The sequence below is a fragment of the Oncorhynchus keta genome, chromosome 35, assembly GCF_023373465.1.
Source record: "Oncorhynchus keta strain PuntledgeMale-10-30-2019 chromosome 35, Oket_V2, whole genome shotgun sequence".
Classification (NCBI taxonomy): domain Eukaryota; kingdom Metazoa; phylum Chordata; class Actinopteri; order Salmoniformes; family Salmonidae; genus Oncorhynchus; species Oncorhynchus keta.
In genome coordinates, this window is record NC_068455.1 from 25,917,946 (window position 1) to 25,935,267 (window position 17,322).

The 17,322-nt window shown below is 42.9% G+C and overlaps 1 protein-coding gene across 1 annotated transcript; it reads right to left on the reverse strand.

Annotated features, from left to right (window-relative positions):
• Positions 1-1,565: 1,565 nt before the first annotated feature.
• On the reverse strand, positions 1,566-7,318 carry LOC118368177 (potassium voltage-gated channel subfamily F member 1-like). Its single transcript, XM_035752024.2, has one exon. It carries the CDS (start codon positions 5,631-5,633, stop codon positions 4,176-4,178), a length of 1,458 nt encoding a protein of 485 aa, XP_035607917.1. The 5' UTR covers positions 5,634-7,318; the 3' UTR covers positions 1,566-4,175.
• Positions 7,319-17,322: the final 10,004 nt, after the last annotated feature.

The window sequence follows — 17,322 nt, forward strand, 5'->3', positions numbered from 1 at the left end:
ACAGAACAGAGACTAGCACAACAGCAGATCTATACAAATTATCGTACAAGTTATGATCCCTCCGATGTCAACAACTACAGACCAGTATCCCTTCTCTCTTTTCTCTCCAAAACTCTTGAGCGTGCCGTCCTTGGCCAGCTCTACCGCTATCTCTCTCAGAATGACCTTCTTGATCCAAATCAGTCAGGTTTCAAGACTAGTCATTCAACTGAGACTGCTCTTCTCTGTATCACGGAGGCGCTCCGCACTGCTAAAGCTAACTCTCTCTCCTCTGCTCTCATCCTTCTAGACCTATCGGCTGCCTTCGATACTGTGAACCATCAGATCCTCCTCTCCACCCTCTCCGAGTTGGGCATCTCCGGCGCGGCCCACGCTTGATTGCGTCCTACCTGACAGGTCGCTCCTACCAGGTGGCGTGGCGAGAATCTGTCTCCTCACCACGCGCTCTCACCACTGGTGTCCCCCAGGGCTCTGTTCTAGGCCCTCTCTTATTCTCGCTATACACCAAGTCACTTGGCTCTGTCATAACCTCACATGGTCTCTCCTATCATTGCTATGCAGACGACACACAATTAATCTTCTCCTTTCCCCCTTCTGATGACCAGGTGGCGAATCGCATCTCTGCATGTCTGGCAGACATATCAGTGTGGATGACGGATCACCACCTCAAGCTGAACCTCAGCAAGACGGAGCTCCTCTTCCTCCCGGGAAGGACTGCCCGTTCCATGATCTCGCCATCACGGTTGACAACTCCATTGTGTCCTCCTCCCAGAGCGCTAAGAACCTTGGCGTGATCCTGGACAACACCCTGACGTTCTCAACTAACATCAAGGCGGTGTCCCGTTCCTGTAGGTTCATGCTCTACAACATCCGCAGAGTACGACCCTGCCTCACACAGGAAGCGGCGCAGGTCCTAATCCAGGCACTTGTCATCTCCCGTCTTGATTACTGCAACTCGCTGTTGGCTGGGCTCCCTGCCTGTGCCATTAAACCCCTACAACTCATCCAGAACGCCGCAGCCCGTCTGGTGTTCAACCTTCCCAAGTTCTCTCACGTCACCCCGCTCCTCCGCTCTCTCCACTGGCTTCCAGTTGAAGCTCGCATCCGCTACAAGACCATGGTGCTCGCCACGGAGCTGTGAGGGGAACGGCACCTCAGTACCTCCAGGCTCTGATCAGGCCCTACACCCAAACAAGGGCACTGCGTTCATCCACCTCTGGCCTGCTCGCCTCCCTACCACTGAGGAAGTACAGTTCCCGCTCAGCCCAGTCAAAACTGTTCGCTGCTCTGGCCCCCAATGGTGGAACAAACTCCTCACGACGCCAGGACAGCGGAGTCAATCACCACCTTCCGGAGACACCTGAAACCCCACCTCTTCAAGGAATACCTAGGATAGGGTAAGTAAGGGTAAGTAATCCTTCTCACCCCCCTTCTCCTCCCCCAACAAGATTTAGATGCAAGTGGCTGTTCCACTGGTTGTCATAAGGTGTATGCACCAATTTGTAAGTCGCTCTGGATAAGAGCGTCTGCTAAATGACTTAAATGTAATGTAAATGTAAATGATTTAGCTGTCAATAAATTTAATTTTGAGGAGAACCCAAATCTCTCCCTGACCAGTTTTAACTGAAATTATCCGCCCTGAACTCTGCTGGTAAGCTTAGTTCGTTGCTAGATTGGTTAACTGTGTTGGTGTTTGAAATTTCATTTTGGCAAGCTAACTAAACTGTACAGGCTGCATTTCTTCCATATCCTTGCTGTTACAATAAACAACAGTTGGATAAACAAATGATTTGTGAAAACACAATGTAATGCAGCAGATGACATGGAGTGAGTTTATAATTCTTAAACAAGCAGCTTCAATTTGATTGGCTGTTGCATGCCATTTTAATCGCATTTGAGTTGCTTCATGTAACAGCAAAGTTGCTTGCAACTTGCAACTGCAACTAAAATTGTGTGAAAGTTGCTTTGTGTAACCCAATCCTTAGAATCACCTTTGGCAGTGATTACAGATGTGGGTCTTTCTGGGTAAGCCTCTAAGAGTTTTCACACCTGGATTGTACAATATTTGCACATGATTATTTTTTTTAATTCTTCAAGCTCTGTCAAGTTGGTTGTTGATCATTGCTAGACAGAAATGTTCAAGTCACAGTCTGTTCTCTCTACTACCGCATGGTAAGCAGTTCCGGAGTCTGGGACCAAAAGGCTCCTGAACAGCTTCTACCCCAAAGCCATAAATAAGACTGCTGAACAGTAAGTTAAACGACTTCCCAGACGTTCTGCTTTTCACCCCCTACCTACTGTACATGTACATCATCTAACCAAACTTACATGTACATTACCTCAATCAAACACGCCAATTACCTCGTACCCCTGTTTTCTGACTTAGTACCGGTACTCCCTCTATATAACCTGTATATAGCCTCTTTATTGTTATTTTATTGCGTTATTTTATTGTGTTACTATTTTCTTTTTATCTATTTGTTAATTTTCTGACTTTTTTAACTGCATTGCTAAGAAAGGGCTCGAAATTAAGTAATTCCATGGTCTACACTTGTTGTATTCTGCGCACATGACAAAGAAAACTTGATTTGATTTGAATTAATACCATGCTCTAAGGGATCATCAATGTCTGCTTTATTTATTTTACCCATCTACCAATAGGTGCCCTTTTTTGCAAAGCATTGGACAATCTTCCAGGTCTTTGTAGTTGAATCTGTGTTTGAAATTCACTGCTCAACTGAGGGACCTTACAGATCATTTTATTTGTGGGGAACAGAAATGAGGTCGTCACTCAAAAATCATATTAGGCATTATTATTGCACAAAGAGTGAGTCCATGCAACTTATTATGTGGCTTGTTAAAAGCAAACCCCTGGAATTATTTAGGCTTGCCATAAAGGGGTTGAATACTTATTATCGAAAACATAATTCCTCTTTGACATTATGAGGTATTGTGTTTAGGCCAGTGACACAACATCTCAATGTAATAAAAACAATTTTAGGCTGAAACAACAAAATGTTGAAAAAGTCAAGGGGTGTGAATACTTTTTGAAGGGGAAAGTGTTTTGTGAAAGGGAATGTGTAGAGGCAGTTATTAGTGAGCTTCAGTTAGTGTCAGACAGACACCAACAGATGCACTGAGGAGGAGGCGGCAATATATGGAGCTTGCATGACAAAAAATCAGAGAGAACAGTTATATAAACATCAATGTCATGATTTTGTGATTAGAAGTTGGGTATGTGAGACTATAATGATTGTTATTATTGGCCTATAAAACCAAATGTATAGTTTTATTCACATATCAATTCAGTGGCGCTTAGATGTCGTTGAAAGGTCGTTGTGTCCTTGGTAAACATACTGAACAAAAACATAAATGCAACATGTAAAGTGTTGGTCCCATGTCTCATGAAATAAAAGATCCCAGAAATGTTCCTTACGCACAAAAAGCTTTCTTCTCCCCGATTTTGTGCACAAATTTGTTTACATCCCTGTCTGTGAGCATTTCTCCTTTGCCAAGATAATCCATCCACCCGACAAGTGTGACATATCAAGAAGCTGATTAAACAGCATGATCATTACACAGGTGCACCTTGAGCTGGGGACAATAAAAGGCCATAATTTGCTTATACAACACCTGTCATAATAGGGAAGAAAATACAGTACAATGGAGACTACCAACTACACCATATAAACTGGAACAACTATCTCACTACTGGTTGCTAGAAATCCAACCATTTACCGATTGGATTAGTTTAGAAAAATCTAAGTTTCTTATATTTGTGTAGCATAAGATAAAAAAACAACCAATGTGCATGCAAAAACACAGATATTGAAACAAACTATTTAATAAATCAAGCTACAACAGAGCAAGCTGGGAAATATGCCAATGATGCTCCTCCCACATCGTAGACAACTCCATATATTTAATTCCTTGTGTCTGGTTGCTCCTAAGGGAGTTAAAAGTACTCTATCCCAATCAACTCCAGTTATAAACACTAACTCCACAGAGCATATCACTCTCTTGAGGGTTAAAACTCCCAGTAGAGTCAATTTAACCCAAATGTTTTTAACACTGTGATTTCAACTATCCTTGATTTACTGTGTAGAAGCAACAGGAGGAAATACCTCATCGAATTGAAACACGTCACTACACAATAGGCCTATGTCTATGTCAAGTTAAAACGATTCTGTTTCGGAGCAATACTTTTTCGACTTCAAAGTCCTGGTTGATTCCTCAATAAGTGGTATAGAATTATCACTACGCGAGGTGCGCATAGAGCTCTCCAATGCGCCCAATGCGCCCGACTTGCGCGTGGCCTTCACCATTGAGTCCTCGCTAGACTGCAACTCCATGAGCTCCAGCTCGTGCTTGGCCGCAGTCTCGAGCAATCTCTGCTTATTGTAAAAAATAACGAAGTTGTTGATAATGGGGTGAATGGGCAACGCGATGGCTATCACCCCACACAGGAAGCTGATGGCTGCGTTGCACTTTCCGAGCGTGGTTTTGGGGTAAATGTCTCCATAGCCTACGGTCGTCATGGTGATAATAGCCCACCAGAAGGACTGTGGGATGCTACTGAAGAGGGTCTCCGGGTGGCTTTGCTCCAGGGTGTAGCCCAGTGCTGAGAACACGAATATCCCTATGCCCATGTACATAAGGAGCAACCCCAGCTCTTTGAAACTCCTCTTCAGCGCATAGGTGAGAGTCTGTAGCCCGGAGGAGTGACGCGCCAGTTTGAAGATCCGGGCAATACGCATGATACGAAGCGCCTGGACCGCTTGCTGGACCTTGGCCAGATCCATCATGGCCGTACCCAGGTAAGTTAGGCTCAGCACCACGTAAAAGGGCATGATAGCCATGAAGTCTATTATGTTCATAAAGGATAGGAAAAAGTGCAGTTTGTTTGGGGAGGACATAAAACGCAGCAGATATTCTACGGTGAACCAGCCTATGCAGGCTGTCTCGATGGCCTCCAGCGTTGGGTGTTCCACAAGGTCTCCCTCGTCGTCCTCCATTTGGACTTCTGGAATGGTACCCACGCACATCACCAAGGATGACACAAGGACGAAGAGGAAAGATGCAATGGCGATAATGCGCGCAGGCAATGAGGACTCCGGTTTCTCCATGAGTTTCCAAAGGAACTTTTGGTACCGCACTGAGCGGTTGACAGAAGGGACTACATCTAGATCATCCAAGATAAGCTTCACTTTGTTGGCAATCTCAGCCAGCTCTTCCTCCTTTTCAGTCAAGTCACTTTTACAGCACTCGTCCAAATAGCTTTGGTCAATTTTCCAGAATTCCATCTCTTTAATAAAACAAATGGGACAGATTCCTCGTTTGATGTGAATCTCACCGAAGTAATACACGTCAATGATACATCTGAAAGCGTCAGGATCCCGGTCAAAATAAAACTCCCTTTTACCGGGGTCGTAGTCATCACAAAGTGAGTAGATAATGTCATAATTCAGAGTTGAGCAGTTGATAAGTTCTGCAAGTCGACTCTCCGGGTAGCGGTTAAGCACATCCCCGTATAAAACGAGCTTCACCCCGCCAATGTTCACGGCTATCTCGGCTTCATCCCTCGTGTCCAAGCTGTTGCAGTTCCTATATCGGGGTTTGGGTATAGTCCACATCTTTCCTGCTGTCGTAGGCTATTTTTGGCGTCGAAAATGTCGAAATGCAATCAACAGACTTGTGTTTCATGTGCATGAACAGTTTAAAGTGCAGGTAGCCTATAAAGTATACTAATTTTAAAAAGGATGAAAGCCATTGCGCAAAACCCCGCTCCGTGCTCTCCCATTACCAAAGCAGCAATTAAGTAATCTCGCTCTCTGTCTCTCATTTCTCCTCTCTCTCTCTCTCGCTCTTTTTTTCTATCTCACACACACACTCACACTGACACACACTGCTGCTGCGCCTCAGCTCTGTGGGCGGATATCCTCTGTGGGAGGATATTACTCTGCTTGAAGTTTTGAATTTACCAAACCGGCATGGGCAATTAACACAATTATTCCGTATGGTTGAAGTGAGGTGATATGATGTGAGTACAGTGACGACCCGTCATTAAGGGCAGTTGGGGCTACCTGTTTTGCATTCTATTTTGACAATAATACGTGTCACATATCAGTTTGCAAACAATGTCAAAAAAAATTATAATTTAGTTAATAAAGCCACATACAAACATGGTCTCTTTATTTTCTGGAGCAAGGCATCTCGAAAATGCAGGTGTTTCAGCCTAGGTCAGTGCTGTCTGTGGGGGTGAGGCAACCAGCGGAAAATACGGAACATCGGGTTGGTAATGTTCTCTAGTTGCGCCATGTTTGGCTCAGTGTTCTCTCATTCATGGGGACACTATGTCATCGTAAAATCTACAGGGAGAGCTCGAAAATTCAAGCCCCTTGGGTGCTGCCATGGAGTTACATTAGAAGTGCCCATCCAAAAAGGCTCAAGGTCATTGGTCACAGATAAAATTACGTCAAATCACGTTATATCTACCACAGCTTTGAATGGACTGATCATGTCAACATCATACTTTCAAAATCTTAGCTAGCAAGCTAGCAGTCCAGTCATCACGAATCAAGTCGAAAATCTACTTACAAATCCTTTTCAAACGTTGTTATATGAAGAGAAATTCTGAAGAGAAATTAGAGATAAAACATATTGGTGCATTGGACATAAACATAACACAAGTTGAAATCGCAAATTCAACATTGAGCAGTTTGGAAGGAATCAGTAGCTAACTGCAAGAATTGTAAAGCTTTCACTAGCCTGCTATTCATTGGAGTGGTGTGTGGTCAAAGTCTGGGGTTAAAGGTCTATTTTTCAAGATTAAAATTATAAACATTCAATATTTAGCCATGCTGTCAACCCAACATGACTTCTGCTGCCTTCAAAACAACTGGAAACTCAGGAAGTGGGAAATAGGTTTTGAACGGACATCCAACTCAGAATTCCAAGTCGGGAACCCGGGCCTCTTTCTAGACCTGCGACCTGAAGATCACTGACATCATGATTCAACCTTGTTTTTTCTGAGTTCCCATTTGTCTTGAAAGCAACATAAATCCAGAGAATGCCAGACTTTGATGACAAAGTCTGATGACAAAGTTTTGCATGAAGGACCACCTTCCTGATCAAGTGATCAAGTGACCCAGGGTTTATATGCGTGGAAATCTACTCTGCCGCACGAGCATGCTTTTGCGGCCCAGTCGATAGTGTGCTGGACTTTGGGCTAGAAGGTTGAGGGTTCGAGACCTGTTCCTTGCCAGTTTCATTACAATACTTTGGTTTCGGGGCTCTCAACGAATCATCTGAGGGTGATTCTTCGACCAGCCTTCATTATTGTAGAGCACTCAATCGATTCACTTTATATGTGTGTGTTGTATTGACCTGCACCCTTATTAATAAGTGAATAAAAATGTAGTTTAAGTATAACTCTGACTTGTGTGATAAGTTTGTCTCTCTGCATTTGATGGTAAAGAAATGAACCGCCACATCTCAATTGTCAGTAGAAACCACATTTATTTAACCAAGTCAGCCGTACTGTCACATCCTGACCTTAGTTCCTTTTTTATGTCTCTATTTTAGTCTGGTCAGGGCGTGAGTTGGGGTGGGCATTCTATGTTTTGATTCTGTGTGTTATATTTCTAGGTGTTTGGCCTGGTATGGTTCCCAATCAGAGGCAGCTGTCAATCGTTGTCTCTGATTGAGAACCATACTTAGGCAGCCTGTTTTCCCACTATGGTTTGTGGGTAGTTGTTTTCTGTTTTGTGTATTGCACCTTGCAGAACTGTTCATTTGTTGTTTTTGTGTCACGTTCTGAGCTTTATTTCCTTTGTTTTGTATTTATTTAGTATGGTCAGGGCGTGAGTTGGGGTGGGCAGTCTATGTTTGTTTTTCTATGATTTGGGGATTTGTATGTTTCGGCCTAGTATGGTTCTCAATCAGAGGCAGGTCTCATTAGTTGTCTCTGATTGAGAATCATACTTAGGTAGCCTGGGTTTCACTGTTTGTTTATGGCGTGATTGTCTATGTTAGTTGCTTGTGTCAGCACAGGTCTCATTTATAGCTTCACGGTCGTTATTGGTTTATTGTTTTTGTATTCAGTGTTCAGAACTTTCTTTAATTAAATATTCATCATGAACACATACCACTCCGCATTTTGGTCCTCCGATCCTTCTCGCTTCTCCTCTTCAGATGAAGAGGAGGAAGACCGTGACATTTTGTTCAAGTGTTCGTATTTATTAAACGCATGATGAATACTTACCACGCTGCACCTTGGTCCTCTTCTCCTTCTCTCGACGACATTCGTTACACATACCAGCTATGTTTTTTTTAATAGACAGAAAATGAGGCTGAATGAACTGTTTCGCTGCAAGAGGCTCCGCTGATAGCCAGGTGTAGCAGTGGTAATGTGTTTGGACTGCTGTTGGGACAGCTTTATGTAGTCCCTAACAGTTTGTGGGCACCGTTTGTCACCGTTATGGTGCAATTCATGTATTGTTCAGTATTGTGTAGTGGCTTTGCTGGCATGCATATTATTAGTAGTATTTTTTGCCCCACCAAGATTTACATGCTAGAATCGTCACTGTGTGAGTGGGAATTGATGCAGAACTTGTTGGTGAGCGCATGGCACACTACAATACATATCTGTCTTGACAACACATAAGAAAATAAAAAAACGTAGTCTGGGAAATGAATATGTTATTGTCAGAGGTAATGTCAAAGCATAACCACTAAATTACATCAATATCTGCTGTTGCCCTTTTGATAACTTTTGATAACGGGACAGCGTCGCAATTACACACGTCTCCAGAAAACTGAGTTAGGACGCGCTCTGCTAACAACAGATACAATTGCACAATTTGAGACGCTCTGACATACTGTAAGATTCCAGTCCACTGGGTCAGATTAAATGTACAGTGATATCTCGTGCTCAGGTGCTAAACCGATCTCATCTTTCCACAACTGACGAAGGGAATTTTCCTATATACCAATATAAAATGTCTTAATAGGGCATCGGGCCACCGCAAGCCACAACAGATTCAACGCTCCTTGGCATAGATTCTACAAGTGTCTGGAACTCTATTGAAGGGATGTGGCACAATTCTTCCACAAATGGTGTTTGGTTGATGGTGTGTTGGTGATGGCGCTGCTCCAGAATCTCCCATAAGTGTTAAATTGAGTCGAGATCTGGTGACTGAGACGGCCATGGCATCATGCTCATCAAACCATTCAGTTACCATTTGTGCCCTGTGGATGGGGGCATTGTCATGCTATGGGGGCACATAGCCATGGTAGCCAAAATAATGGCAAAAAATGGCCTGCCCAGAATTTTTATTCATAACCCTAAGCATGATGGGATTTTAGCTGCTTAATCAACTGGAACCATAGCTGTGTGGAGGCACCTGCTTTCAATATAATTTGTGTCCCTCATTTCGGCCTACTCGTGTTTCCATTATTTTGTCAGTTACCTGTACATGTTCAGCATGAACAATTATAGATAACACAAGGACATCTGTCACGGCTGTTGAATAAGGAGGACCAAGGTGCAGGGTGGTGAGCGTACATATTCCTTTATTTAGAAAAAAAAGACGCTGAACAAAACAATAAACACTACAAAACAAACCGTGAAGCTAAAGGCTATGTGCCCTAAACAAAGTCTACTTCCCACAAAGAAAGGAGGGAAAAAGGGCTACCTAAGTGTAATAGTATAACTTTAGACCGTCCCCTCGCCCATACCCAGGCGCGAACCAGGGACCTTCTGCACACATCAACAACAGTCACCCACGAAGCATCATTACCCATCGCTCCACAAAAGCCACGGCCCTTGCAGAGCAAGGGGAACTACTACTTCAAGGTCTCAGAGCAAGTGACGTCACCGATTGAAACGCTATTTAGCGCGCACCGCTAACTAAGCTAGCCATTTCACATCCGTTACATAAGTATGGTTCCCAATCAGAGACAACGATAGACAGCTGTCCCTGATTGAGAACCATACCCGGCCAAAACATAGAAACACCAAATCATAGAAAACGAAACATAGAATGCCAACCCCAAATCACACCCTGACCAAACCAAATAGAGACATTAAAAGGCTCTCTACGGTCAGGGCGTGACAACATCACATTTACCATACAAAAACTTCTATTGCAGTCACAAAGTGTAAAAATATGTGACATTTCTGTTATGGTTTTTGTGAGGCAAAAAGATCAGTATTACAACATCACAGATCCACAGTCATGTATCAGCAATACCTCAGAATCACACCCCTAGTTGGTGTCATGAGGATTTAGCTTAATACCAATCCTCTCAGATCGAGTCCAGAACTGGGTGGATTTCAGGTTTGGGCGCAAGAAATAGAACTGTTGCTGTTGACTTGGTAGTTAATCCACACTTTGATGGTGAATTCTGTAGGCACAACATGGATCTATTTTCTGTTGCATATCATTGGTCCCGACCTGCAATAGATTTTGTATACATTCATATGGTCACATAATACCATGTAGGCCAAGTGGGGCCAAATCAAGGATCAGCAGTACATATATTTTCTTTGGTCTGTAGATCATATCTAGAAATGGATTCTCAACATCTGAAAAAGGTTGCTTGCTTGTAGTCATTGAAGATCATCAAAGCTGAAAAAGTGTATCTGAAATTTGGTTATCTTGATATTAACAATATCTAAATCTTTAAAAAAAATATTTGCTAAGATCAACCACTTATTTAAAAGTTTTTGGTATTTTTACAGGGTTTATTCTCGTCCATGGGGAGTTCAGGATGCATTGACAACCCAATCCCAATCCCAAACCAATCCCTCCTTCCTAACCCGAGAGCCTTTTTGACTTCCCTTCATCCAACTGAAAGGACTAGATATGTATTAACAATATGATGATCTCTCAATCTTAACCAGGTAGAGGCAAGGTAGAGGCCCACCATATTGTTAATACTTATTTAGGCTTTTGAAGTTAACAGGGAACTAGGTTAATTTGGGATTGGGGCCCACTCCTCATTGGCTACTTACTAGCTAGGATCCAGAGGCATGACACTGATCTGGACACAGATGTAGGAGTAGTAGCCCTGCGGAAACACAGCGCTCAATCCTGTCATTTCAAGGGCCACCTGGCAGACAGAGGGAGACAGAGAGCATAATATCTCAACAGTGTTCCGCAGTGATAGCAGGGACAATCTACTAACACTTAACAAAAATATAAACGCAACATGTAAAATGTTGGGCTCATGTGTCATGAGCTGAAATCAAAAATCCCAGAAATGTTGCATACGCACCAAAAAAAAAATGTGCACAAATTTGTTTACATCCCCATCTCCTTTGACAAGATAATCCATCCACCTGACAGGTGTGGAATATCAAGAGCATCAGGAATGTCCACCAGAGCTGTCGCCAGAGATTTTAATGTTAAGTTCTCTACCAAAAGCCGCCTCCAACGTTGTTTTAGAGAATTTGGCAGTACTGTACATCCATCCGGCCTCACAACCTGCAGACCGCATGTAATCACGCCAGCCCAGGACCTCTACATCTGGCTTCTTCACCTGCGGGATCATCTGAGACCAGCCAGCCAGACAGCTGATGAAACTGTGGGTTTGCACAACTGAATAATTTCTGCACAAACTGTCAAAAACCGTATCATGGAAGCTCATCTGCATGTTCGTCAACCTCACCTGGGTTTTGACCTGACTGCAGTTTGGTGTCGTAACTGACTTCAGTGGGCAAATGCTCCTCTTCGAATGCCACTGGCACGCTGGAGAAATGTGCTCTTCACAGATGAATCCCGGTTTCAACTGTACCGGGCAGATGGCAGACAGCGTGCATGGCGTTGTGTGGGCGAGCGGTTTATTGATGTCAATGCTGTAAACAGAGTGCCCCATGGTGTTGGTGGGGTTATGTTATGGGCAGGCTTAACCTACAGACAACGAACACAATTGCATTTTATCGATGGCAATTTCAATGCACAGAGATACCGACAAAAAGATCTCCCCTCTGATGAGGGTAGATGTGGTGGGGAGATGAGGGGAGAACAGTGAGCATACTATTGCTAGTCTCTTAGCTGTATAATGTCAGCTGTCAGAACTTTCTTAAGTCAGAAACAATTGACTTTTTCCACATTTTGTTACGTTACAGCCTTATTCTAAAATGGATTAAATAGTTTTTTCCCTCATCAATCTACACACAATACTCCATAATAGAGCAAAAACAGGTTTTAAGAAATTTCTGCTAATTAAAAAATAAAAATCTAATTATGAAATATCACATTTATATAAGTGTTCAGACGCTTTGCTCAGTACTCTGTTGAAGCACCTTTACAAGCAATTACAGACTCGAGTCTTCTTTGTTATAATAAATAATGCTACAAGCTTGGCACACCTGTATTTAGGGAGTTTCTCCTATTCTTCTCTGCAGATAATGTCAATCTCTGTCAGGTTGGTTGGGGAGTGTCGCTGCACAGCTATTTTCAGGTCTCTCCAGAGATGTTTGATCGGGTTCAAGTCCGGGCTCTTGGCTGGGCCACTCAATGACATTCAGAGATTTGTCCCAAAGCCACTCATGCATTGTCTTGGCTGTGTGCTTACGGTCATTGTCCTGTTGGAAGGTGAAAATGTATCAATTGACCAATTCGACACATTTGGGCAAACTCCTGGCAGACTTGATACAACATATTGTGTAGTAATGTAATTCTTCACTGGATTAGTCGGAAACGTTGCACACACCATTGCTGCCATCTGGTGGCCAAAATCTCATTCAAGCCAATGGAAAAGCAGGAAACAAAATGTCAGCATCCTCCTAGCATAAATGAATCATGAAAGAAGAACTTAAAGAGGTATTGAGTTAGTAGAGTAAATTACTACTAGCCTATAACATAGTGAGGAAACACACAAGCACAAAATACGCCAACATGACACTAAAAATGGCTTTTACCTCTCAGTTTGAGTGAGTGTCCAGTCTAGAGGGGTCATCTGACACACCCAGGAGGACGTCTAATGTACCAACCTGGGAGATTAGAAGTGGAAACGTTACAATCGTAACACTTGAAGTGTAAACATATAACAAATCAAATCAAATTTTAGGTGATTACATTGTAACATTCCACTTAGCCTCAAAACAAGGAGCAGGTTTCAGTTAGCTTTTTCCCACAATTGAAACGTAGGACAAGCTAGTAGACCTTATCGATCAAGTTGAGTGAAATGGGTCTCATGGAAAACCTTCTGAAAGACTCTAAACCACCACTTGAAGAGTGAAATCTGAGCCCACCACTTCACCAGAGAAGGCAACTGAACACCTTTGTCCTGTAAATATATAATACTCTTGAGTCTGACCACTGCTGACCTGAACACCATCAGCCATCGCGGATGTATTGCGTGGAATATTGACTGTGAGGTGGAAATACTTGTCCAACTGTGGTCTCGTTAAACTTTAATTTCTAGTGGATCGCAGTGTTGTCATTCATTACCATAGAGTTGCTGTGTTGTCAGATGTGAGTTGCTACTGTACATAGAAAATTCTAATGTTATGTCATGCTTGGGAGGTCAATGAAAGAGGTACACTCCAAGCCAAGTGACTTTGTTTGTCTATTTGAGCCTCTTGGTAGCTATGAGACACAAATCCTAACCTTCAATTCTGGGATGGAGAACTTGAAGCTGGTGGCAAGTTTGGTTTTGGCTACAGAGTGCTTGAATTTCTCCAGAGACTGTGAGCTGGTCCTGTCCAGAGGAACAGATATCAACCAGAAGTCTGTCATGGCTTGTGCACCCTGGTGCCACCTCTCTCTGCCTTCCATGTGGCGTCCCCTAATCTCCAAAAACATAGAAAATGAAATAGTAACTTATTATGTGGACCCCATTCCATATAAAATGGGCTATATAGGACAATGCAGCTTTATAACACAGCATAGAATAAAGCAATTTATTAAGTAATTTAGATCATGTAGCTACTGGACATGGTTTTGTCATCATGGCCATTAATAAAATAATGAGGAACCATACACCTTAATCTAACAGGCTAGCTCAAGTGGATTTGACATGAAAAGAAAAATCAGATTTCTTCCCTATATTGTTATCATTGGGTCCATTGCCGTAATGAAGAGCACTAATAGTTTGACAAAAACGAATAATTGAGATGTCAATAAGTGGTCTACATCAGAAAATCAACACATTTGACATCTAATCCTCCCCTAACCTGGACGTCGCTGGGTCAATTGTGTGCCGCCCTATGGGACTCCCGATCACGGCCACTTGTGATACAGCCCGGGATCAAACCAGGGTCTGTAGTGACGCCTCTAGCACTGAGATGCAGCGCCTTAGACCGCTGTGCAATTCAGGAGCCTGGAAACGCTTATTTTATTCAAAGGTTCTTCTGGCTTTGATGACTCCAACAAGATCTACAACTACCACCACTCAATAGTCAGAAGAATTTCAGAGAACTGCTTTGGGATCCTTTCTGCAAGATGGAGGATCCTGGGATGAGCCCTTGAGGTTGCCCCAGAGAAAGCTGAGACCATTGTGAAGGCCTATGTGGCTCTCCACAATTACTTTTGCACTACAGACACTGACAACACAGTCATCAACACAATACATCCACCTCACGTTTATTGAAAGCTTCACACCCACTGGGGACCTGTGTACTGGAGAGTGGAGACAGCTGGTACAAGGGGACATCAGCTTCCTGGACCCAAGAAACAGCTCAACATACAGGGCAACCAGAGTTGCTATAGACAAGCGCAGCAACCTCAAGGACTACTTCCTCACACCAGCTGGTCAAGTGTCTTTCCAGGATGCTGCTATCACACGTGGCACCCTAGAGTAAATGTTGGAATTTGGTTTGGAAAATGTGCGCATGTACAGTTGAAGTCTGAAGTATACATACACTTACAGTTGAAGTCGGAAGTTTACATACACTTAGGTTGGAGTCATTAAAACTTGTTTTTCAACCACTCCACAAATTTCTTGTTAACAAACTCTAGTTTTGGCAAGTCGGTTGGGACACCTACTTTGTGCATGCCACAAGTAATTTTTCCAACAATTGTTTACAGACAGATTATTTCACTTATAATTCACTGTATTACAATTCCAGTGGGTCATAAGTTTACATACGCTAAGTTGACTGTGCCTTTAAACAGCTTGGAAAATTCCATAAAATGATGTCATGGCTTTAGAAGCTTCTAATAGGCTAATTGGCATCATTTGAGTCCGTTGCAGGTGTACCTGTGGATGTATTTCAAGCCCTACCTTCAAACTCAGTGCCTCCTTGCTTGACATCATGGGAAAATCAAAAGAAATCAGCCTAGACCTCAGAAAAAATATTGTTGACCTCTACAAGTCTTGTTCATACTTGCGAGCAATTTCCAAACACCTGAAGGTACCACGTTCATCTGTACAAACAATAATATGGTATAATAATAATATGCTAGTATAAACACCATGGGACCTGAGCCGTCATACCGCTCAGGAAGGAGACGCGTTCTGTCTCTTATGTGTACTTTGGTGCGAAAAGTACAAATCAATCACAGAACAACAGCAGAGGACTTTGTGAAGATGATTGAGGAAACAGGTACAAAAGTAAAATGAGTCCTATATATCGACATAACCTGAAAGGCCGCTCAGCAAGGAAGAAGCCACTGCTCCAAAACCGCCATTAAAAAGCCAGACTACGGATTTCAACTGCACATGGGGACAAAGATCTTACATTTTGGAAAAATTTCCTCTGGTCTGATGAATCAAAAATAGAACTGTTTTGCCATAATGACCACCGAAGTAAGAACACCATCCCAACCGTGAAGCACGGGAGTGGCAACATCATGTTGTGGGAGTGTTTTCCTGCAGGAGGGACTGGTGCACTTCACAAAATAGATGGCATCATGAGGTAGAAAAATTACGTGGATATTTTGAAGCAACATCTCAAGACATCAGTCAGTTAAAGCTTGGCTGCAAATGGGTCTTCCAAGTGGACAATGACCCCAACCATACTTCCAAAGTTGTGCTAAAATGGCTTAAGGACAACAAAGTCAAGGTATTGGAGTGTCCATCACAAAGCCCTGACCTCAATCCTATAGAACATTTGTGAGCAGAACTGAAAAAGTGTGTGCGAGCAAGGAGGCCTACAAACCTGACTCAGTTACACCAGCTCTGTCAGGAGGAATGGGCCAAAATTCACCCAATTTATTGTGGGGAGCTTGTGGAAGGCTACCCAAAATGTTTGACCCAAATTAAACAATTTAAAAGCAATGCTATCAAATACTAATAGAGTGTATGTATACTTCTGACCCACTGGGAATGTGATGAAGGAAATAAAAGCTGAAAGAAATAATTATTTCTACAATTATTCTGACATTTCACATTCTTAAAATAAATTGGTGATCCTAACTGACCTAAAACAGGGATTTTTTACTAGGGTTAAATGTCAGGTATTGTGAAAAACTGAGTTTAAATGTATTTGGATAAGTTGTATGTAAACTTCCGACTTCAATTGTATGTTATCTTCCTCTGGTTGATGACTGTTTATATATCATGTTGTGAGTTACACACTTAGATAAAGTGACTGTCATTATGGTAGTCTTTATTGTGATTTGTAAATTGTGAAGAAAGAAAACAGCAAAACCTTGCTGTTTTAGTTTGTAATATTCTTTGGAGGCTAGACCCTCATGGTATTACCTAACCTTGTGTTGTGTAGTGGACTGTCAATGAGGACTTTCCTGCTATGGTACATCGGTGAGAATGGCTGTCCAGCTGTAGACAATGAGGCTAGACCCTTAACACATTCACCATGATCGTGGAGATGATTGTGGACTACAGGAAAAGGAGGGCCGAACACGCCCCCATTCACATCGACAGGGCTGTAGTGGAGCGGGTCGAGATTTTCAAGTTCATTGGGGTCCACATCACCAACAAACTATCATGGTCCAAACACACCAAGAAAGTTGTGAAGAAGGCACGACAATGCCTTTTCCCCCTCAGGAGACTGAAAAGATTTGGCATTGGTCCCCAGATCCTCAATAAGTTCTACAGATGCACCATCGAGAGCATCCTGACTGGTTGCCTCACCGCCTGGTATGGCAACTGCTCGGCATCTGACCGTAAGGAACTACAGAGGGTAGAGCGTACAGCCCAGTACATCACTGGGGCCAAGCTTTCTGCCACCCAGGACGTATATACTAGGCGGTGTCACAGGAAGGACCCAAAAATTGCTGTTCTCGCTGCTACCGCACAGCAAGCGGTACCGGAGCACCAAGTCTAGATCCAAAAGACTCCAACTTCAACGGGACGGTTGAGCTAACGTGGGCTAATGCAAGTAGCATGAGGTTGTAAGTAACAAGAACA